The sequence below is a fragment of the Myotis myotis genome, unplaced genomic scaffold (genome assembly GCF_014108235.1).
Source record: "Myotis myotis isolate mMyoMyo1 unplaced genomic scaffold, mMyoMyo1.p scaffold_m19_p_1, whole genome shotgun sequence".
NCBI classification, from domain to species: Eukaryota; Metazoa; Chordata; class Mammalia; order Chiroptera; family Vespertilionidae; genus Myotis; species Myotis myotis.
Genome location: NW_023416313.1, coordinates 51,492,640 through 51,515,652, shown reverse-complemented (window position 1 = coordinate 51,515,652; position 23,013 = coordinate 51,492,640). Strand labels below are relative to the sequence as shown.

General features: G+C 40.0%; 2 protein-coding genes across 10 annotated transcripts in view; one reads left to right on the top strand and one right to left on the bottom strand.

The window, feature by feature from the left end:
• Window positions 1–23,013, top strand: part of PAQR3 (progestin and adipoQ receptor family member 3) — a 93,396-nt gene that overhangs the window by 16,014 nt on the left and 54,369 nt on the right. For 2 of the 5 annotated variants that reach the window (XM_036337431.1, XM_036337460.1), the window contains one exon: window positions 904–3,985. In XM_036337431.1, coding sequence (XP_036193324.1) covers window positions 904–1,046 — 143 coding nt within the window. In that variant the 3' untranslated portion in view covers window positions 1,047–3,985. Of the gene's footprint in view, window positions 1–903; window positions 3,986–4,043; window positions 5,915–19,526; window positions 19,947–23,013 lie in introns of those variants that run through there. The other 3 variants (XR_004972333.1, XR_004972332.1, XM_036337445.1) reach the window with 3 other exon arrangements.
• Window positions 8,223–23,013, bottom strand: part of BMP2K (BMP2 inducible kinase) — a 141,978-nt gene continuing 127,187 nt past the window's right edge. For all 5 annotated transcript variants that reach the window (XM_036337399.1, XM_036337403.1, XM_036337400.1 and 2 more), the window contains one exon: window positions 8,223–12,419. In XM_036337399.1, coding sequence (XP_036193292.1) covers window positions 10,984–12,419 — 1,436 coding nt within the window. In that variant the 3' untranslated portion in view covers window positions 8,223–10,983. The remainder of the gene's footprint in view (window positions 12,420–23,013) is intronic.

Genomic DNA, 23,013 nt, shown 5'->3' with positions numbered 1-23,013 from the left:
CAATATAATCAATTTTCTTTTTAATCCTCTGTATTCTTGGTTTTTAAAAATGAATTTATAGGTTTCATAAGACTGTCAAAGGGTCCATGACACACAAAAAAGGGCAAAAAACCCCTACAGAAATAATTCTATTGACTTACATTTTTAAATCTACATAGTGTACTGGTTCTTTTTCTTGATAAGGAAAAAAGAAAGAAAAAGGTTAGAGATGTTTACATTACAAGAAAAAGTTATTTAACTCTGGATTTCCTTATTTTTCCAGAAGCTTCTCACATGTTAATTACTTAATCTCCTTGGAATTTAACCTTTGACCACGAAGAGAAATAGTTCTCCTAAGTTGTATATGAACTAACCAACCTTAATTAACCTGTCACTAATTACATTTTGCAGATTATTTCATTAGTGTGATAGCTCAAGATGCTGATACGAGCTTTCTCCTTACACAGCTGCTTGAAATAAAAGTGCTCCTAGCAGACTTACAGCCAACCCAGCAGTGCATCTGCTTCATGTCAGCTCACTCCATGATCGGGAGCATCAGCTTCCTTTGCTTCTCTCATGCAATGTCTTTTCTTCATCAGATATAAGGTGACACAAGGGAGATTAAAGGTCAAATACCTGAAATTAACCAAGTTAGGCTGTTGAAAACACATTTGGAATAGTATTTCTAAAATTCACCAGTGTACTTTATGAGTAAAACCTTAAAATTAGACTCAAATATGAATTCATCCTTTCTTGAAAAATATTTGGGTCTCAATATCTCAAATCAGTTTCTTGGAGCTCTGAGGCTTACCAGAGTCTTTTTGCTGTAGAACTATATTTCCAAGGCCAGAGATAAAAATTTATTTGTATTTTAATGTCAAAATATTACAACTAATATTCTTTTCTCTCTACCTTCCTTTCCAGGACAACTAAACTACCTCGGATCGAGCCACCAAATCTGGCATATCCTTGCAGTAGTGATGCTATATTGGTGGCACCAGTCAACAGTGTACGTCATGCAGTACAGACATAGCAAGCCTTGTCCTGACTATGTCTCCCATTTGTGAATTCAGGTATAGCTACCTGGTGTGTTCAGCTGTTAAGCAATATATAATGGGGAGTTGTATACCCCAATATTTCTAAGATTCCCCTTAGTTTTTCCTTTTCCTATTTAATATATCATGAGTAATAGCTTCTAAAAATGGAAAAATACATCAGGAGCTGTAATAGTAACTGCTTTACAAGCCCTTAAAACTATTACTTTGCTGCTTGTACAGGAAGTGAAAATTAATTGGCAATGAATGTGAAACCAGTGTCAAAACAGTATTCATTTTACTTACCACCAGCTTAATTTCCTTAGGAAGGGCTCACCTCCGTTATAAAATGGGGTCACCCTGTGTGAATACTTTGGTAGACAATATTTACAGATGACCAAGTGCCTAATCAAGGCGAGGGTTGTGACAGGCTATGCTTAACACAAGCTAGGACAGTGATCTTGAATCATCACTAGCCTTTGAATACATGGTTTGTGAGAAACTGGCATATGTGACGTTATTTCCTTTAGCCGTGGGTTCTCTTCTCCCTAGGAACATGGGATGTTTTAGTTTGCTGGAACAAAAATTTTAAACCTCTTCTCCTTTAAGTTGAAAGAGGTGTTGAGAACTTGCATTGTCATTTCCCATCAGAGAAGAATGGCCTTACAAACAGACTATGTGATCAGGTGACAAATTCTGTGATCTGATAACCAACTAATCAGCCATTGAAGCTTTTTAATTTCAAGTATTGTTTAAGTTCATATAATAATTGAACGCTTGCCAGTGGAGTGCATATATTTAGCTCCAAAATTCCTGCAGGAGAAAAGCTTTCACCTCTGAATTTGCAATCCTAGACTCCCTGATGATTGGGGGAGAGGTGTAGGGGGGAGGTTTCCCAGCTATATGGGTGCTACTTTTAAGGCCATAGAATCTAGATGGCCCGGTCTTGACCCTGAAATGAACCTTAAGCCTTAGAACAAAGTCATGCAGATGCCCCATTTGATGGCAGATTATTCACCTGTGCTCTGGTCTTTCTCTGTTTATGCATGTGTTAACATTGTATTGATAACTCAAAGTATTGATACATACTAATATTTGGGCCTGAAACATTAAATGGGCATTTTATTGTATATACCTAAAAAGATCTCAATGCCCTATCATACAACATAACACTCTTGTTCTTTGGTATTTTTCATATACATAAGTTAAATCCCTTAAAGCAGTCAAAAACATGTGGTTAATTGGCATATAAAATAGTACCTAAGTTTCTTAATGGGTTGACATAAGCTACTTTAAATATTGGTATATCTTCAGAACCTTGGAATTACTAAATATCAGAAGTGTTGATTAATGGTGAAGCTTATTCCCAAAATACGATTTATATATCTGATACTAGGAATGTTAACTTTAATGTGCCTCAGTTTATGCATCTATAAAATTTTGTATTTTTTTCGGTGTAGTGTTTTTGTAATATAAATTCCCCATACTAGTATCTCAGCAAAAAGAGTTTTCCCCCCATAGGCCAACGACACACTGTATTTTGGTGGAATACTACTCTTTGAAGATGGCAATTTTATTGCATAAGGACACAATTTTTTAAAAAATATATTTTACTGATTTTTTTAGAGAAAGGGAGAGGGATAGAGAGGTAGAAACATCGATGAGAGAGAAACATCCATCAGCCACTTCCTGCACGCCCCCTACTGGGGGATAGAGTCCACAACCCGGAGTGTGCCCTGACCTGGAATTGAACCACAATCTCTTGGTTCATAGGCCGACACTCAACCACTGAGCCACACCGGCGGGGCTCAAAGGCCACAAATTTGATCCATGTGCTAAACAATAAAAGATTCTGGTATAATGATAACAGGATACATTTTCCCTATAACATCCCTTATTAGCTTACATGATATTATTGCTTTAAAAAAAATGTTTCTATTGATTTCAGAGAGAGATAAGGAGAGGGGGAGAGGAATAGAAACATCAATGATGAGAATCATCAATCAGCTGCCTTCTGCACACCCCCCACTGGGGACTAAGCCTGCATCCCAGGCATATACCCCGACCATTGAACCTCAACCTCCTGGATCATAGTTCACCGCTCAATCAATGAGTCACACCAGCAGCCAGTTGATATTATTTCTTTTAAATAGATATTTTGTCATCTTGGCCAAACAAAATACACTATTTACATTAAAAAATGAAGAAGTCTACTTATTTTAGGTTTGGGACCATTTTTGTTATAAAATCTTCTCAAAAACAAATTGAAATCATAAGTTTTATTTTAATTTTTAAAAATATTCCTGATTTTTTGTAATAGTGTGTGACTTATTTAGTACTTGTCATCTGAATTAATAAACACAAAGAGCATCATGTGTTTAAAACTTTTTCAAATATAAAAGGTCTGACTGTAACAAGAATTATACCATGTGAACATTTCATCTTTTCATGAAAGTGTTAAATATTGTAAGAAAGCTGATCTTTCTCATTCTTACCTTTACTATGATGTATTTATTGTAACATAGAAATGAATGAATGTGGATTGCTGTCAACTATAAACACTTCTGTATATCAGCATTTATTGACCACCTACTGTGTGCACATCACTACTGGCAAAATTTTTAAGGCATTGTTAACATTAAAGAATAACTATTTAAAAATTGCCTTCAAATCTGAGCCTTGTAATAATGTATATTTAAGTTATTTTTGTTTTACTAGATTAAAATTTTTAATTTTACCTATGTAAAAGCTCTTAACTGACGGACTTTACATTTTAAAATTATCCATGGCTGTTTTAAGTTGTCTAGTGATTTATAAGGTTGTAGTTAACTCATTGAAGAGACAATTATCTTTCTATATAAGGCATTTTTAAATAGCAAGATAGTGCTTGTCTTCTTTGTTATTCATCTGAGTGCAATTCATAAGCTGCATGGCAAAATATGTATTATGTAAATAAACTGGTTTATTATATATATTAAGTGCTGCTCCTCATTCTTTATAATGCATAACAGTTTCAAAATCATGTTTTAGAACCAGGATTGAAGAGTCAGGGAATATCTATCACACCTTATGATCTCCCACCTGGACAAAGTAACTGATTTTAAGGCCGTGATTGACTGGCACAGAGCTGTACAACTCTCTGTTTGGCAGGTAGGTACCTACCTAGATATACCCTTTGTCCTGTATTAAATGTCAAGAGGCAAAGCCTGCTTTCTGGATGCCTGCCAACTGCTGAGCTGAGTAGGTCCACATCCACCCCAAATCCTCATTTCAGGTCATTCCACCCCTGCTGAAGAATGTGAAGTATCAGCTCAGCTAGTGGACGAGGGGCAGAAGTGTCTTCTGCATGCATTATCACAGTAACTCTGCTTATATGGAAGAGGCACAGATGCTACTGAAATTCTGTACCATACTTCCTCAGTAGGGTAGGGAGATAATGATCCAAAACGGAAACTTACTGTTTTCAGATGGGAGGAGGGTTAGCAGTAGGGGTCTCAGGTGAAGAGTAAAACTTCCGTCTTCAGAGGGCAGGACTGATAAGTCACATAGGATCTAGTCCTGCTCTGTAAATCTGGGATCAAAAACACTACAGAGCAGAGCTGTAATTTCAGTGGTGTCAAGCATCTGAAGCAAAAGTGAACTACATTTAAATGCACCACAAAACTCAGATGCTCATGCCTTCCATATGACTCTATTCGCCACATCTCACATAGGATGCTGGAGCCGGACTTCCCTACAAAGGGACTAGCTGTTCCATACAGGCAGCTCTAATTGCGGCATGTATTTGTCTCTAAAGAAGTTAACTATAACTGAATTTGAACAATGGTACATTCCACAGTTCTTTTTTTAATATAACTTCTAACTTGTGGTATTTTGCTCCTTTGTACCATTTATTAAAAAGACACAACACCCTTATTTTTACACATAACTTTAGATAAATGTTACTACTTCAACAACAAAAAAGTCCATTCATAACAAACAAGATAAATGTTTCCACAAGCCACCTCTCTAAAGACTCCAGGCTGTGGGATAAATACCTAAGATAATATATATTGCGACATTGATGCCAAAGTGAGTCCAGCAATCCAATAAATAGGTTTTTCTCTTTATCTTGAAAAAGCCTCTTTTCTGACATAACCAAGGAGTACAATATTTTATTTAACCAAATTGTAAGTTATGTATGTTACCAGTTTTTAAAGAGTTTAAAAAATTAAACATAATGCATAAACTATGCCATTCACAAGGTACTTCAAAGTCTTATATTTTTGCTTCATCTTCATCTTAAGTGTCTGTAATCGTAATGCCTGAAGAAATTGTGCTATTAAGTATTTTTGTTGCAAAAATGCCATGTCACAATGGGTTTTCTTACTTGAATCCTAAACTGTGAACCTAGAGATCCAATTCTGTTCATTTTTCTCTTTCACTACCTGGTACATAGTGCTTAATGTCTGTAGTGTGAATGAAATAAGTGAATAAAGTTTATAACCAAAGTTTTCAATAAGACAAATAATGAAAAACTCCAGTCACTGATTATAAAGAATATGCAATCCATTTGAGATTTATTGCATTTAAAGAAAGCAGATTATTAAAACAGGTATGATAAATACAATAAGAAAATAACTTTAAATTTCAAACAAAACAAAGTGAATGGGGGACAGAAATTCAGTCGATAAGAATAAGCAATGTCAAGACAAAGTAGTAAAATCAGTTAGTGCTTAATAAGATAAAGGGAGAAAATAAAAGCAACTGGTACTATCTCATAACAGTTTCCCAGCTATATTTGAAGTTACCATAGAAAGTACATTTTGTAACTATTAGAAATATAATAAAGATGTAAATCAGGCTTAATAAAAGTTATTTGCTTAGTGGTACATAAAAGGCTTCAGAAAATTCAAGTTTAACAAAAAAAAATGGAAATGTAATCAAAGAAAGTGCACTTAAAGCTGTTTGCCAGCAATTAAAAAGTAGTTCATTACCATACTGCTTACTATAGATGACTTTCAATCACAAAAAGAGCTAGGAATAAAAACAATTTTTTCAAAAATAGCACTATCAGTTTTTAAATAAAAATCACCCCAAATGATGACCCATTGCATTTTCCTCTGTCTACCGTATTCTTTTAGTGGCTTTTATAAACCCTCACTAGGAGTGAAAGTTCTTTTAGTAATGATTGTGGTTGCAATTCCATTTAAAATTGATATATTCACATTAACTCTACTGAAGAGACATGTGCATGTGTGTTTACATATTTCTCTTAATATATAAACACCAGTGTGTATAAAAGTTTTCAAATAAACTATCATTTATGTTATTCTCACAGTAAGTATGCCATCTCATTCTCACAGTAGATCTCTCAGCTCAAGATTGAACCTAAAATGATGAGTAATTTTGCTTAAAAAGAAAAGAAAAAAAAGGTGTACTGCACATTCTATATATATGAAAATGAATGTACCCAAACTCCTCAGGACTAGTGATACCAATACACATGTACCTTCTAGCAGTGCTTATATGAAGTACCAAAACCTAAGAGGACCAAGCAGAGCAGCTGAGTAGTGAAAACTGCCCTGCCTGGTGAATATCAGAGCAGAAGAGGGGGCTCAACTTGGTGTTTTCCACCAGCAAGATGAGGACAAGACTCATCACTGTTAAACAATAAGCAGGGTAGGGTCAAAGGGAACATTTATCTACAGTCCCGAATAATGTTGTAACTGTGCCCAAATACACACACACACACACACACACACACACACACACACACACACACGGGTGGGTCAGTGGAACAATTACACCATTTCCCAGACTGATCCTTTTGCATAAATATTCTAGTCATTTAAACTTTCATCCAGCCTACAACCTTTCCTCTTCCACCCAACATTTATACCACGCAACGTTAGCGTCTTAACAGATACATTCTCTGAAGTGATACTATTAAAATAATTAAGCAAATGGTCCACTTTTAGAAAGATTATTCAAAATCAACAAACATGATTAAAGCTGTTAGGGCAGAAATAACTTTGGCCACAGATTTTTGCTAGCTTCATATTTTACTTCCCTTAGTGATGTTTGTTCAAGTATTACAGGTTTAGAGTTATAACTATTTAACATGCTACAGCACAACGCACACCTGATTAACAGGAATATAATTTCAACTTTCCTTCCCTAAACAAGAATTGGACCACCCACAATAGAGCCAAACTTCCACTGTGTGCTGTGTGCCAAGTGTGTGTCACACCTTTTCACATGCTTTGGGAGCTTTATTTTCATAATTCTCACAAGGGAATGAGCTGGGTATCAGCTGTATGGAGCTGTATGTACATCCTAACAGCAGTGGGAGGAGATGACTGAACATGGAAAGCAACCCTCATCCTGTACTGCGGGGGGAAATGCCTCTACTCCTCCAACAAAAAACTCCCCGTTTCTAGCCCACTGGGTCCCCCATTGAATCCCGTGTTTCCTCTGAACTATAATCTGTAGAGGAAAGTCACTGGGCTGTAACATAAGAAACTTAAAAATGTAAATATTTTAAACAATGTCAAAGTTGTTTCTTTAGAATTTATCCACATTATAACCCAGAGTCCAAGTCACTTAAATATATTCATTGTATTGATACACAATCCTGGGCATGTGCCCTGCCCAGGAATCAAACCATGACCTCCTGGTTCATAGATCAACACTCAACCACTGAGCCACCTCAGTTGGGCTTCATGAAAAGCAAATGTAAGCAAGGCCTTAGTATCAGAGAGAGACTAGAATTTCATGTTTACATCCCATGGAGACTACACTAATTCATCCACTGCCCCTTCTAAATCGCAGAACTCCTGAGGTCTAGCAGAGACCAAGGCCAAGGGCTAAAGCAGTCAAAGAAGCACACTGGGTACACATCAACCAACAGATTTTCATTTTAAAAAAATTTCTTCTGTTTGATACAAACCTACGGTAGTTCATGAATTTATTATATGTAATCATCAACTCCTCACTTTTAAAATAAAGTATCCCGTGAATCTACTTTGTAAAGTTTTAAAGAACATCTACTTAAACATTTGGATTAGCAGTATTACTCAACCTGAGAATCAGAAAGAAAAAAAGGTGCAAACATATTTGCCTTTGGCACACACAGGACAAGTATTGGTACAGCTGGGCTCCAAAGTGCAGCTCTTAAGCAGCAATGTGATGCCTGATCTGCCTCTGCTAACTGTGATTCACATATTGCTTCCCTATCCGTCCACAAATTTGCTTCTGTTTTTTTTTTTTTTTTAAAAAAAGAGGCAATAAAAATGAATATATGGTCTAGTTACATATACTCTGCTGCTTCCCGAGTTTAGAACTGTGAAAACAAGCAAATAGCTCATCCCAACTGGGACACTATCATTAAGAGATTCTAATAAGATTACTCATAAAATACACTTTAATTGGGTCCAAAGAGAATTTAAAATATAGCAATCAAGGAGAGTGCCAGTTGACAAGAGTTTCCACCCTTTCTGTGAATAGCTTTCACAGAAACTTCTACATGTTAATTTGATAGGGAAGGAGACAGTTAATTATAATTTAAAATACTTGAAGACACATTAATTCATATATTTAATTTCTATCTTATTAGTTCCTATAAAATCTTAAGTTTCTAATTAGGATTTATGGTGTAAAAAAAAAAAAAAAAGGCAATTTGGTAGCTGAGTTCTTTTCATTAAAGACACAATCAACTAGCAGAGTTAAGACACCAGTCCCTCATCACCTGATACCTTTTACTACTATGTAGCCAGTGTAAGATGGTCAACCCCGCAGAGGGCAGAGGTTCACAGCAGGATCTGAGTCCTGCCCATAAGGCTTGGGGCTCTCACTGTTCTGTGCACTTCATTACAACCCCCCACCCCTGCCCCAAACCTATCGAAAGAAACTGTCGCTCCTGACCTGGGGAATATTTGGTGAAGGTGGTAATTTAATAAAGTACATTATTATATACATGATTTTACATTGTAAACATTTAAAAACTCAGGGTTTCAGCTACAGCTTTTTTTTCTGAAATAAAAAGTCTATATAATCCTTATCTCCTCACACCATTTTCCAATAATCTCCTTTATTAGGGACGTGAAAACAAAAATTTTGAGCAAGAAGCCATTCAAAAGCAGAACATTAAATGTTCAAGTACTGTTTTTTCTCTCTTCTATATCATTTTTTCTTTTACATTTTGCACACATCAGGTATCAAGTTTTTGTTCTAGGCTTCAATGTAGATATTCCATATTAATGGCACTTGTTTTTAAAAATGAAAGTTTTAGGCACAATAGTTATTTCTGGCTCTGCTTTGTAGAGAATGGTAGAAGGATTAAAATCCCTGCGTTCCCCAGAAAATAAACTTCTGATTCTTTGTGAAGACAGGATTCTGTTTTACTGTTGGAAATTAGAAGGGACCCTTAAAAACTCCACAAGTGCAGCCTGTGTGTGTACAGACAGCCTTGGCTTTAATGCTGGGTTCTGGAATGAGCCTGGATGAGCACACAAACATGACATTCTGGTACAGAAATAACAGCGCGGTTCTCCCGCACATCTGGAGCCAGGCCACCTGCATCCCCTGGATTTCAGTGCTGTCACCAAGTCAGTAGCTGGAACCCTGGGCCAGAGCTTCCAAAGCAGCTCCCTCTTCCCGCCTGGAAGAGACACCAAGTCACTACCCTGTGGAGATATTTCCTTTTGCGATTTGGTTTATTTAAAAATCACCTCTTCTGAGTGAATCACCTCTTGTAAGAATGAATGATATAAAGAGCTATACAAGTACACAATGGCGGATTCTATGGAAATGCCCGGTGGTAGCCTTCAGCTTCTGGCTATTCCCCCTTCTAGACTGGTCATCCTGTCAGCTGTGACCGTACCAGCAAGTCCAGTGCGGTTATTCAGCGGGTTCTATGTGGTGTCCCGGCAGCCTTGCTGGCACTGCTTCTAGCAACCTTTCCCCAATTGCATGATGCAGTTCCCCAGATTCGTGAGTACATCATGGGAACAAGAGGTCTTCCAAGCCAAGATGGTAACCTAGCCCCAGGGATAGTTGACAACACTGAGGTGACTGGTGAAGGGAAGTACAAGAACATTAAAGCGGCACTGTCTTTAATGTACCATTTAGTAAAAAGCCTCAGCAAAACCCTGTTGAGCAAATCAAAAGGAGGTTAACGCTGTTTGCTACACAGTCCGGCCCGGAGTTACACCACATGTAACTGTACACCTCACTGTCGGCCTGTACACCTCATTGGACTTCAGAGGCAGCCTCATTGCTCTCCAGCAGAGGATGATGTAAGCCTGCTACGGGGCTTACTAGACCTCCAAGAACATGCGAGGGTTGGACCTAGGGGACATGCATTTGTAGCCCAAGTAAAATTAGTTGTATCATTTGAAATGACTCCCTACATCACTATTAAGTCCTTTGTCCATGAAGGCATGCTTCCTACTGGGAGTTGGTCATGAGATAAAGAAATTTATGGATGTCAAGGATAAACTGCTCGAGAAATATGGTCTTGCCATGCTTCCTTACTTGAAGGCTCTTAGGCTTGAAGGTCTTAAACCGCTTGCACCAGTATGTTTTCCGAATCTGTGCAAGGTTGCAAACACTCGCAAGAGGAAAGCTGACCCTACTTTCAGACTATAAATCCAATAAGGAACAGCTCTCACATTTACCTGAGTACGAGATGGATGCTGCATTGTCTACAACTACACCAATAAAGAAACGAATTCTTGATAACAAAGATGCTGAAGGAATAAATGCTGCCTACCGCATAACTGATCAAGACATTAGCACAGCAATGGAATCTTCTGAGCCTCAAACCACCATTGATGTAATTAAGCAGTTCTTGGTTGCCTTAGGTGCAAACAGCTCCCAACCTTAATTTAAAAGAAAAAAAAGCTATACAAATCAATTTTCTCTCAAATTCATAAAACTATTCATCCTTTTTTGAAACGGGTTAACACCAAGAGTCCATCAGAAGTCTCTACTGTTTAGAAGGAAATGGAGCAGCACCAAATGGGTCTAATTCGATGGACTGGGGCTGTTGGGCCTGAGGTGAAGTGACGCTCTGCACCACAAGTTCTGTAAAGGGCACGGCACCAAAGTCATCCATTTTCAATGCATCTGCACTATGAAAGGACCCATGGAGTGAGTTGGGTCTTGGCCACCCGGGCAGCACAGGGTTGTGGTCAGCACGGAGGTCGCCCAGGCCCTGGTGGGGAGGGTGCCATGGCACGTCTGGGGGATGGAAGGGCTTGGCCCCAAACGGGTCCAACAGACTCTCCTCGGGAGGCAGGACATTCCCCCTGTCCTTCCCATCAGTCAGCGCAATGCTAATGTTCTCCTTGGAGTCTGAGATGGTCAGGAACTCGTTGCTGCTCTGAGAGTCGCGGCGGCCCACCTTTCTGTGCCTGCGGGCCCTCTCGGGCGTGCGGTAGGTAGGCTTCCCCGGCTTCTTCGTGCTGGTCGGCGTGCCGTGGTGCCGCTTCCCATTACTTTTGGACGAATCCTGCTTTGTGCGCCTCTGGCGAGAAGATAGTTTCTGTAAGCTACGCTGTTTGACTTTTTGCTGCTGACTCCCAGTTATTTCCTCAAAGGGCACGAGGCCAAAAAGGTCCTCGTGGCTGTCACTTTTGCCTGTGGACGTGGGAAAGGGCTGAAACGGAGTAGAGCCAAATATATCTACACTTTTGGGACAACCAGGGAGAGTCTGTGCTTCGGGCCCCGCTGCATGACCGTCTTGGACGTTCACCTTCTTGCTAAAGGGGGCCTTCGTGAAGACGTCAAATTCCTCGTGCTCCAGTCCCACAGGAGGAAAATAGGGCTGCTGAGGGAGGCTCTTCTCATTCTCTCCTTGTGGGGGCTGTTGAGCACGCACTGCAAAGAAGGGGACAGCGCCAAACACATCAAACTCCTGTTTGGGAGTCTCCACTCCTGCAGTAAAGGGCACTTGGGGTGAGCTGAGGAGTGCTGCATTCCGATCTTGGATTGGTCCACCGCTGGGTTTGTCTCTGTAGGCAGGGCTCCCAGCACTGTACTTGACTTTGGCCTGTTCATCATCAGAATCAGAGCTGTGTTTCTCTTCGTCTTCCTCATCCTCAGAGTCCATGAGGAGAGGCCTATGACCCAGATTTTCCGGTTCAGTATCATCATCGTTGAAATCTTGTCCTCCCTGAATAACTTCTTCATCCTCTTGCTCTTCCTCTTCACTGCTCTTAGGAGAAGGGGGATCCGATTCAAAATCGCTTTCAGATTCGTCATTTCCCTTCTGCACCTGACCCTGTACGGATGAATTCTCTGAGGTTTTCTTCCCAGCCTGGTGGTCTTTAGACATTAGACTTGTCTTTCTACTCTTCATACGGCTTGCAGGGCTATTTTCTTGATTCGTGGATGAATGTTCAATTTTCTTTTCAGGAGAACCTGCAGGTTCAAAGAAAAATGCTTTTAGAATTCTAATGCATTTCAAAACCATTTGCAATAAACAATATTTACTAACAAAGCATTCCAAATCCTTCATGCCAGTTCTCTTGCAGTAGTTCTCAACCTTCCTAATGCTGCGACCCTTTAATACAGTTCCTCATATTGTGGTGACCCCCAGCCATAAAATTATTTTTGTTGCTACTTCATAACTGTAATTTTGCTACTGTTATGAATCGTAATGTAAATATCCGATATGCTATATGTATCTTCCGATGGTCGCGACCCACAGGTTGAGAACCACTGTTATAAGAAATAAGGTCAGTTAGGCTCAGGGAATGCCACTTGTCCTGACCATCCACTAACTGGATGGTCAGGTCCTTCAGAGCAGACAGACTTACTTGTCTCTGTCCCTACATGCCACCTACTCATCTCTGGCCCTCACCTACAGATAAGTTTTATTTATACCTGGCATAGAACACTGAATACAGTACACAAGCAGATCTTCTTCTCCCTCTTTCAAAATAAGATTATTCAGACAACTGCCCCTGCAATTACCTGCTTATATTTACCAACCTTTTGCTTATATTTCGTTGTTATGAAGTTTGATATGTATATAGAGATACCAACAAGCATGAATAGCTTGTCTGCTCAATTATGTGTTTCACTTTCATTTTCTTAATTGACATTCGTGTGTGTGTGTGTGTGTGTGTGTGTGTGTGTGTAAACTAGCATCGTAGGAGTCGGGTTAACATGAAATGCATCCCCTTAGCCAAACCAAAGCTAAGGTCCAGGCTCTGAACTGAGCTGTACCAAGGGCATCTGCCTTCTCCAGATGACACAGCTCCCTTTATCATTTCTATACTAGTAGACATCACATTAAAAGTATATGCCACCCATGAAAAAATAATGTTAACCATCACTGTATGATTAGTAATAAAGTTGCACCAGAGTGCTATACAACGTCATTGTATATAATGAAGATATAGTCTATTAGTTTACATGAAAATATACTGCCATCCCAATACGCTGGTGTACTGAGCTGATTTTCCAGAGGTAGAGACCGAATTGAGTTGATCCAACCACATACCTATTCACCCTTTCCCCTCCTTTGATCACATATTTTCAAAACAATTAGCGAGGGCTGGAAGTCTAATCTGCAGTCATAAAAATAATTTGCTTATGATGGAAGAATTATTGCTTTCCCGTTGGTAACATGGTGCCCCTATGGCACACGACACCTCTGAGTTATGTCCTTCTCTTTGAAAGTCAGGTCTGCTGTCTTCCCACCTCTCTGACTATTCTTTCTTGGTCATAATTGTAGAGACTTCTCCTCCAGTGGCATCTCCTTAAACATGCACGTTCCCCAGGGTCCTGTCCTTGGTTGTCCTTCTCCGTCTGCATGGCTTCCCCTGGGTCTTAACTAATGTATGTTAACTGTCACATGCACCATAATGACTGGATTTCTAATACCATGAGTACCTATCAATCTTATTCATCTCACACTTATGAATATGTATCCTATTACTTCAAACTCAGCAACTACAAAAGGAATCGCCTTTCCTCTGAAAATGGGCTCCTCACCAGTTCCCTCTAAATGCCCTCTGCACAACATTTCCATCTACCTAGTCCTACAAACCAGCAGATATCTGGAAAGAATTTTCCCTCTTCCCACCAAATAGTGTTTTTAAAATCTCTTGAACCCGTTCCCTCCTCTCCCTCTGCCATTTCATCCCCTCCTTGTCTCTCGTCTAGCAGCTCTTCAGCCTCTGACCTGCCTGCCTACAGCCCCACATCCTCACTCTGCTCTTCTCCTGTCACCAGAAGGACTTTTCCGAAACTCTCATCCTGTAGCTACTGCGTAAAACCTCTCAGTGGCTCTGAAGTCCCACCCTGAGCCCACAAAGGGGCCGTTCTCTGCTTGGACCTGTCTTTGGCCTCGGACCCTGATGTCTCCCATGAATTTTCTTCATTATAGCCACTCAGCCTCTCCCCACTCAAACTCAGTAGCTGAACAGATTTGGGTAAAGTGGGTTTTTTTGTTTGTTTTTTAGCTGTCTTGCTATCCAACCTCATAACATTTGCTATCAAAACCTGAGGAACCAGGAGCACTCTGCTGTTTTAACATCTCTCTACCATTTAATACCGTGCCTCAGTATGTCCTTCTAGCATTCCCACTCCCACCTGACCTGCCTAGTGGGCCTGGCTGCATTTCAAGACCCAGCCTGTGTCATAGCCCTTTGGAGGCACCACTTGAGTAATGCCTGTATTTGGTGCTTCTGATGACCTTAGTACAAGCCTTACTTGTAGTACCTATTGTACTGTATTACAATGATGTGTTTACTTGTCTGTTTTCCCTACTTGATTATGAGCTCTCAGACACAAGCCTATTTATCGTTTACCTCTCCCTATCACTGTGCTGAATCAATATTTGTTGAATGAAACAAATACTCTGAGCTCACAAATATGGACACATACATATTCGATATACTCAGAAAAAGAGAGTTACATAGACAATAAACCCTTTACATTTGGAGATGTTTTAGCTCAGAATCAGGCACTCACATTTTTTGATTCAACAAAAACATTTTATAGGGTACTTTCTTATACATTGGTCATTAATTAGTGAATAAAATGAACATGGCCTGTGCCCCCAGGAGTTTACAATCAAATGTGGAGACAGAGTACCAGTCAACATGAATGGGGCTGGTGCTCTGAAAGAACAGAGCAGAGGCACACGTCCTGGGGCAGGGGAGGCGCCAGCTGCTCTGGACGGCTGGTGAAGGCTTCTTGAGGAGACGCTGACCAGTGACCAGGGCCAGCGTGCCATGGACAGGCAGAAAGCTGCTCCAAGTAAAAGCCACAGCATGTGTGGAGGCCAATTCAGGAAAGAGGTTGGTATGCTTAAGGGACTGAGAATAGGCCACTGTGCCTGCAGCATGGAGAGCAAAGGGGATACCGTACAACATGAGGTAGGAAGGGGGCAAGGAGCACACTGTAAAGGTCCCTATATGGCCATAAGCTCAGTTTGGTTCTAAATTGTGTAGCAGGAAGTCTTCAAAAGGCTTTATTTAAAATGGGTGTCATGCTCTGATGGATATTTCCAATGATAACTGAGTGGAGAGAGGGAACAAAGGGGAGGGGGTCAGGGAAGAGGAAAGTGGGTTCCTGCTGGGGTCCAACCCCAGCGGGTCCAGGGGTCCCCAAAGGTGTGGACGGAGTCGGCAAAGAAGAAGGAATGACACGGAGACAGCGTTCAGTTGATCAGCAGCCTCGCCAGGATCTCTAGCCAGGATCTCCATCCAAGTTCTGGTCTGGATCTCCAGCGAAGTTCTGGTTAGGATCTCCAGCCAGGTTCTGTGTCCATGTTCTCTTGCTAGGTTCTCCAGCCAGGTTCTGTCCAGGTTCTCCAGCCAGGTTCAGTCACCAGGTTCTAGTCAGGTTCTCTTGCCAATTTCTGTAGTCAGGTTCAGTCCAGGATCTTTTGCCATGTTCTCTCGCTAGGTTCTGTCTCTAGGTTCTGAGGCCAGTTTCTGTCCAGGATCTTTTGCCATGTTCTCTCCAGCGAAGTTCTTCTGTCTCTAGAGAACGTTCTGTGTAGGTTCTGTGCCTAGGTTCTGTGCCTCTTGGTTCTGTCTTCTAAGTTCTGTGTTCTAAGTTCTGCCTGTAGGTTCTGTCTTCTCTTGTCTTGTTACACCTGTATTTATACCAGTTGACTCCAATCCTATCAATCTCTATTCCAAAGGTTAGGGCGTTTCTTATCTCCATTCCAGGGAGTAAAGATTAAGTAGCTTAAGCATGATTGTTCGTAGTTAAAGTGATTAATTACCCGCCTGGCACTTAGTTAAGAGGTTTTATTCCCTCCCTAACTTCAGGGGAAAATCCCTACCTGGGGAAACAACCTTTCTCAGAGACCTTGGTTAAAACACATAGTGCCAAGAAGGTGAGCAAACATATTAAGAACAGTATGCCATATATGCCAGGTCCCTTAAAACAGCAAGCATGGACCGGCTCCCGGCAGGTTCCTTCAAGTTAGAGATGGTGGCTTGATGATGGTGGTGTCGGGGTAAAAAAAAATGGAAGAGGAGACTGAAGAGGAGAACTCTGGATGGTAATGCCATTAGCAGGCAGTCAAGTGGGTGAAGAGGTAGCTGAGCATACAGGCCATTATCAGGAACTGGTTTTGGACACAAGTCTTGAGGTGTCTGTGAGACGTTTCAGTGAGAGCAGGTGTCTGTGACTTGAGCACGCTGGTTGGTTTTTAGTGGAGAAAAGAGATCTGGGAGTCCTCACCATGCAGAGGATACGCAGAATCACACTGACGGAAACCACCTAGCAAGAGGGGACAGAAGAGGAAAAGAGAGTCCAACACAGAGCCCTCAGGGGTCAAACACTTAGAAATCGGCAGGGGAACCTGCACAGAAAACTGAAAAGTGCCAAAGAAGAGGCCCCAAACCAGGTGAGTGCAGCATTACAGAGGCCAAGAGAGGCAAGCACTTCTGGGGAGGGAACAGATAGCTGAGCAGGTGCTGCCAAGAGCTCCAATGCACTGAAGACAGAAAACGGCACTGGCTCTGGTCGGCTTTGCAATTGGTTGGCATCTTGAAGCAAGGAGTGGGCAGGCAATCTGGTGAGGCTGCGTGAGGGGAGAGAGGACACTGAGAATTCCATCAGGTTCTACTAAAATACAAATAGAATCTTCGTCCATTATTCACCTGCTAGTTCCTTAAAACCTGCCAAGAGCTACGTGCTGTTTCTTTACAAATTTATAACAGGCTTATCTTAAATCCTAACAGATTAAACCCAGATCAAATGCAGAGTCTCCAGTTTGCTTTCTTTGTACATCATACTTCTAATATGAAAAACAAAGATTACTTTTAGGTGAGCCACAGATTTTATTTTCATGAATTTTTATTCAAAAGCAAAAGATGTACTGGCAAAGACATGCAATCATCCCTCACTTTGGGAAATTTCCTCTAAGATGCATTATAACTTATTACCTCCTCAGGCTACTTACCCACCCACAGGGAACCACAAGGTGCACGCCTCATGCCTGCTCATGCACACCTTCAGCAACATTCCAGTGTGTTTCCCAAAGTATATTCTGCAGAAACTGTTCCCATAACAAGAGCCGAGCAGGTCTGTGGCCTCAGAAAGCTGAGTTTATGAAATGCTGCTCACCTAGAAAATGCTCAGTAAAGGGCTGTTCAGTCCTACACAAGAGAATCTGTTTAATTTTATGAAACCTAAATTTCCCAGATCTGCTTCACTACACTTTTATTTACATGTAACACCTATTACCCTTTATAGACAATTTTATCAATAGCACTTTGGGAAAGTGCTGCCCTACAACTTCTCTGGGAAAATTTCCATTTCTAGGGCATAGAGTTTTGTTCCCTGGGTTTTCTGGAACATTTAACATAGGACAAAATTCTTCAATTAACAGGAAAATTTCCATTTCTAGGGCACAGTTTTGTTCCTAAAGGTCTTCTGGAATATTTAACGTAGGACGAAATCCTTCAATTTGCCTGTTCCCTTTACTCAATTGGCCAACACTGCTTAATATATATTATTGATTTTAGAGAGAGGAAAGACAAGGGACAGAGAGATAAAAACATTGATGAGAGAGGAACATCATCAATAAGAGAGAAACATCAATCGGCTGCCTCCTGCACAACCCCTACTGGGGACTGAGCCCGCAACCTGGGCATATGCCCTGACCAAAATCCAACTGTGACCTTCCGGTTCATGGGCTGATGCTCAACCACTGAGCCACATGGGCTGGGCAGCCAACACTGCTTTCCAAACACATTTGTCAGCTTCTCCTTCTGTCTGCCCTTTGTCAGGCTTTCAAAGTTGTATTAATAGAGTTACACATTTCTTGGTTATAAAGTGCTATACAGGTCATTTTATTTGTCAGTGAGGATATAAATTTGTGGGTTTTTTTCACTTACCATTTTCAGTGCATCTTTACAGGTAGCAATAATAGTCCATATTAATTCTAATAGAAACATGATAAAACACTATATATACAACATGTAACTACCTGTAGAACCTCTAGGCTGTTTCTAATCTTTCAACATCTTAAGTAGAGTCATGAACATGCACTTTTTCCTTGAGGGCGGAAAAAAAAAACTCTGCTTTTTAAATCAATTTAACTTTATCAATTTATTGTTATTCCCCTTATGCATAATTCACAGCTAATAAAGTTAACCCAGTAACAGTCTCTGACAAGATCACAGCTGAATGCTCCCTGTTCCCTCATATGTAATGAGGGAATGTATACATTATCATGTTCTGAGGGAACAATGTAATAGGCTCCACTACATAAGGCTGTTTTTAAAGAAAGCACTTAAAGTAGTGGCTGACATTTAATTTAATAAGCACTTGGTAAAGATAACTAGCATCGTCATTTCCAGGGGGAAGCCAAACTCAGCGATCTCATTCATTATACTCTAAACTCCTAGCAACTTTTCTGGACTCAGTAGTTGAAGATGAATCTAGATGAGAGGGAAGACTGAGGAAAAGGGAAGGAGAGTGTAATTCTTTGGCTAATTCAAGAGTAATTCAAGTCACTCTATTTTATACCTGAAACTAAAATAATATTGCATGTCAACTGTAATTGCAAAAAATTTAAATACATTAAAACACACACACACACACACACACACACACACACACACAGTAGTTCCATCCATTTTAGAATTGGCCAGAAATTTAAGTAGGCAAATAATTATATGTCCACATACCACAAGGGTGCATTTTGGATCCTGGAAACTGTGTATCTGATTTTTAAATAGCTAGAGTTGAGCACACAGTATAAGAAATTATAAAGGACTGCTTTCAAAAAGAACAAGAAAAGACACACACGATGATCTATGCCTTCTTTGTGGTTGCAGATTACATCCCTAAAAAGTATGGGCAACTAGGGAAATTTTCTGTTTGCATAGGCAAACTAGTTTTATTTCTTTTACTGCCTCCCCTTCATAAAATAAAAGTAAGTAACTAATAATATTTATCCAAATTACTTTTTTCTTCCATATTCTCACAACTCACTCTGACATTGTGTAAATGTCTATTTCTCCATCTTTCCACTCCGTCAATTGAAAGGCAAGAGCAGCAATGGGCCTCTGACAGCATGCTAAGAGCAACTTAAGTGTTAAGCACCATAAGCAAAACTTATAGGTGGTCTTCTCTCTCCAGTGCTTCCTGCTGAGGAAAAGGTAAGTTCCAGGCTACATATTACAACAATCCTAGATAAGGTTTCACTTTCTGTAGTAACAGCCATCTACTTAATTGTCCTCTCTGCACTGTAAAACTATAGAAAAGTTGAGGAAGAAATCGAATTACACAAAAATAAAAATTATTTCAATACATTCTAAGGCTTTTAGTCCTATCCCATGGCTTAAAAGACTTTCAAAATTAGTATTACAAGTTATAATGTGGGTTACCAACTATACAATGTACAATACTTTAAAATGTGACTTCATAGCTAAGAATGCTATCAACTTTTATAATCTATTTCTCTGCCTAAACATATTCTTGTAATAAAAAAATAAAAATAATAAATAAATAAATAAATAAAACTGCTCAGATATTCCTACTATTTGCTCCTGGTGCCAAATTGCTTCTTCCAAGCTGTTATGATTTACTACAAAATTTAAATCAGGATTATTTATTTCACTGCTTGAGTTAATTTCCCACAAGGATAGCCTAAATATTGCCTTATACTTCAATATATCCTAAATCCTAATAATCCCTATATTTGCTGAGATTTGTATTATTAACATAAAAATGGCTGTTTTTCACGTAGGTAGAAGGGGAGATATAATATGTGGAATATATTAAGAACATGTATTTAAAGCATAAACAAATATCTAGAATGTGTCCAGAATCATACTACAGTTACATCTTTTCTCTATTAATTGACTTTAAAATGGCATATATTGACCAAATTTTATATTCGATTCTATGTAGGGCTTCGTTACATTAAATAAAGTAGAATGATATTTTGATGGCTCCTACTAAGGATATTATTTCTGTTTTGTGCCTTGAAACTATAAATTGTAAAAATTTCAGCTTTTTGAGTATTCCCCATCTTTTGCTGGAAACAGCCAAAATTCAATCAGAGCCAAACCCTAAGAATAAGGTGAGTGGCTAAGACAGACAATGCAGATTTGGGTAAATTATTAATAACAGCAATGGTGAGTTGTGAAGTCTCAAATTTTCTTGTGTGACATGGAACTATTTCTCAGGGAAATTCCTAGTTAACTATTGAAAAAAAAAAGAGCAATGGAATCCACTAAGGTAAGTGTCAAGAGAACTGGTACTTATTCTTCTTGCTTTCTGGCTTAATGTACCTCATGTATAGAATTTCAAGATAGTAGTTCCAAGCTAACTAAAGTAGTGCGTCACTTATTCAGTACTATTAGTAAAATAACAAACATTTACTAAATAAGTGAAATACAAAATTAATCATTTGAAAACAGTCTGTACAGAATATACATAAATATAGCAGCCATGGCTAGTGTTGCTCAGTGGCTAGAGTGTCATCCTGTGCAGCAAAGGGTCACAGGTTAGATTCCTGGCCAGGGCACATACCCAGGCTGGGGGTTTGAATCCCAGTTGGAGTGTGTGTGTGTGAGGCAACCTATCATTGTTTTTCTCTCTCTCTCTCTACAGAATCAATAAAAAACATATCCTTGGGTGAGGATTTATATATGTACTAGAGGCCTGATGCATGAAATTTGTGCAAGAGTAGGCCTTCCTTCCCCCGGCTGCCAGCACTGACTTCCGTCTGGCACCCGGGACCCGGGCTTCCCTCTAGCCGCTGGCAGGCACCTGGGACCCAGGCTTCCCTCGCAGCCCTGGCTTTGTCCGGATGATGTCCAGAAGGATGTCCAGTCTAATTTGCATATTATGTTTTTACTAGAGGCCCAGTGCATGAAATTCGTGCACAAAGGGGTGGGGAGGGAGCCTCAGCCCGGCCTGCACCCTCTCCAATCTGAGACCCTTTGGGGGATAAGCGGCAGTCGGGCATCCCTCTCGCAATCTAGGACCACTGGCTCCTAACCGCTCACCTGCCTGCCTGCCTAATCGCCCCTAACTCCTCTGCCTGCTGCCTGATCAGCCCTAACTGCTCCCCTGCTGGCCTGATCACCCCTAACTGCCCTCCCCTGCCGGCCTGATCGCCCCAACTTCCCTCCCCTGCCTGCATGACCACCTCTTACTGCTCCCCACTGCTGGCCTGATCACCCCTAACTGCCCTCCCCTGCCAGCCTGACCGCCCCTAACCACCTACCTCTGCCTCGGCCCCTGCCACCATGGCTTTGTCTGGAAGGAAGGCAGGATGATCGGAAGATGTCCAGTCGACCTGATCTAATTAGCATATTACCCTTTTATTAGTATAAATTATTATAGATATATAATACTCCCCTTCATCAGCAGAGACTAAATGAAAGTGTCCTTTGATGGTCTGTTCTCATCTGGAATCATGTACTGTGTCTCACTTTGTCTATATCTGCCCCAGAGTTGTAGCAGAGATTAAAGTGAGAAAACTGCTTATACATACAGTACTTACAACAGTGCTGGCACATTGCAGATACTCATTAAAGGGCAGTATTATTGTTATTGCTAATGTTTTATGCCATCATTTCATGATGATTTATGGAGTACCTGCTATATACTTCCATATACTTCAAATGGTACTGAGAAATGAATCATAAGAGAATAGTAACTAATAGTGTCAAGTGCACAAATGCAATACTGCAAGGGTTTTTCACACGTTATCTAACTCCCTACCATTAGGCTCCCACAATAACGTAAAAATGGTCTTTAAGGTTTGCTATAATCTTTCCTCTTCAATTTATCAACCACAGCTTCAAAATTGCTCCACTTGCCTTCCATGGCAGATCACTGTCATGACTTCCTACCACTGTTACCTCCCAATGCTCATTCCTTTGCTTTCTCTTTTCTCTTTCCATTTCTTTCTATTGGTGAACTTAATCCTGTTTCATAGCTTCAACTATATCTTGAGAGAAAAAACAGGAATGGAGTTTAAGAGATATAACCCAATCTCTTTTTACACAGAAAGAATTTGAAACTAGGGAAAATGACTTGCCCAAGTTTAGGGCTATCTATTAAGGCCATAGAGACTTCTCTTCTGATGCTACTAGTTTAAAACTCTCATCTGCAAATTCTACAATCAAACTATCAGTAGGATATCAGCAGCAGCAAACATTCAATATAGCATATCATTAACCACCTACAAAATACAACCACAGACTTGTCTTAGGTTTCTTTAGTATCCCCTTTAAAAAGCCATGCCTGAAAAGTAAAAAAAACAAACAAAACAAAAACAATGAATAGAATGGGCATTGTATTGTTTCTATTTCATCAAAATAGTGTTTTGTTGAACTGTACAATCAATTCCTTTTGAGTATTTTGTAGAGTTAATTCTAGAGATACTATATTCTAATATGTTACTCATACCATTGTGTTTGTATTTAAAACGGAGCACTATACAAAAATGAAAGAATACTCAACTTTATAAAACCCATGGAAGATAAATATCTACAAATAACCTCAGGTACTTCAT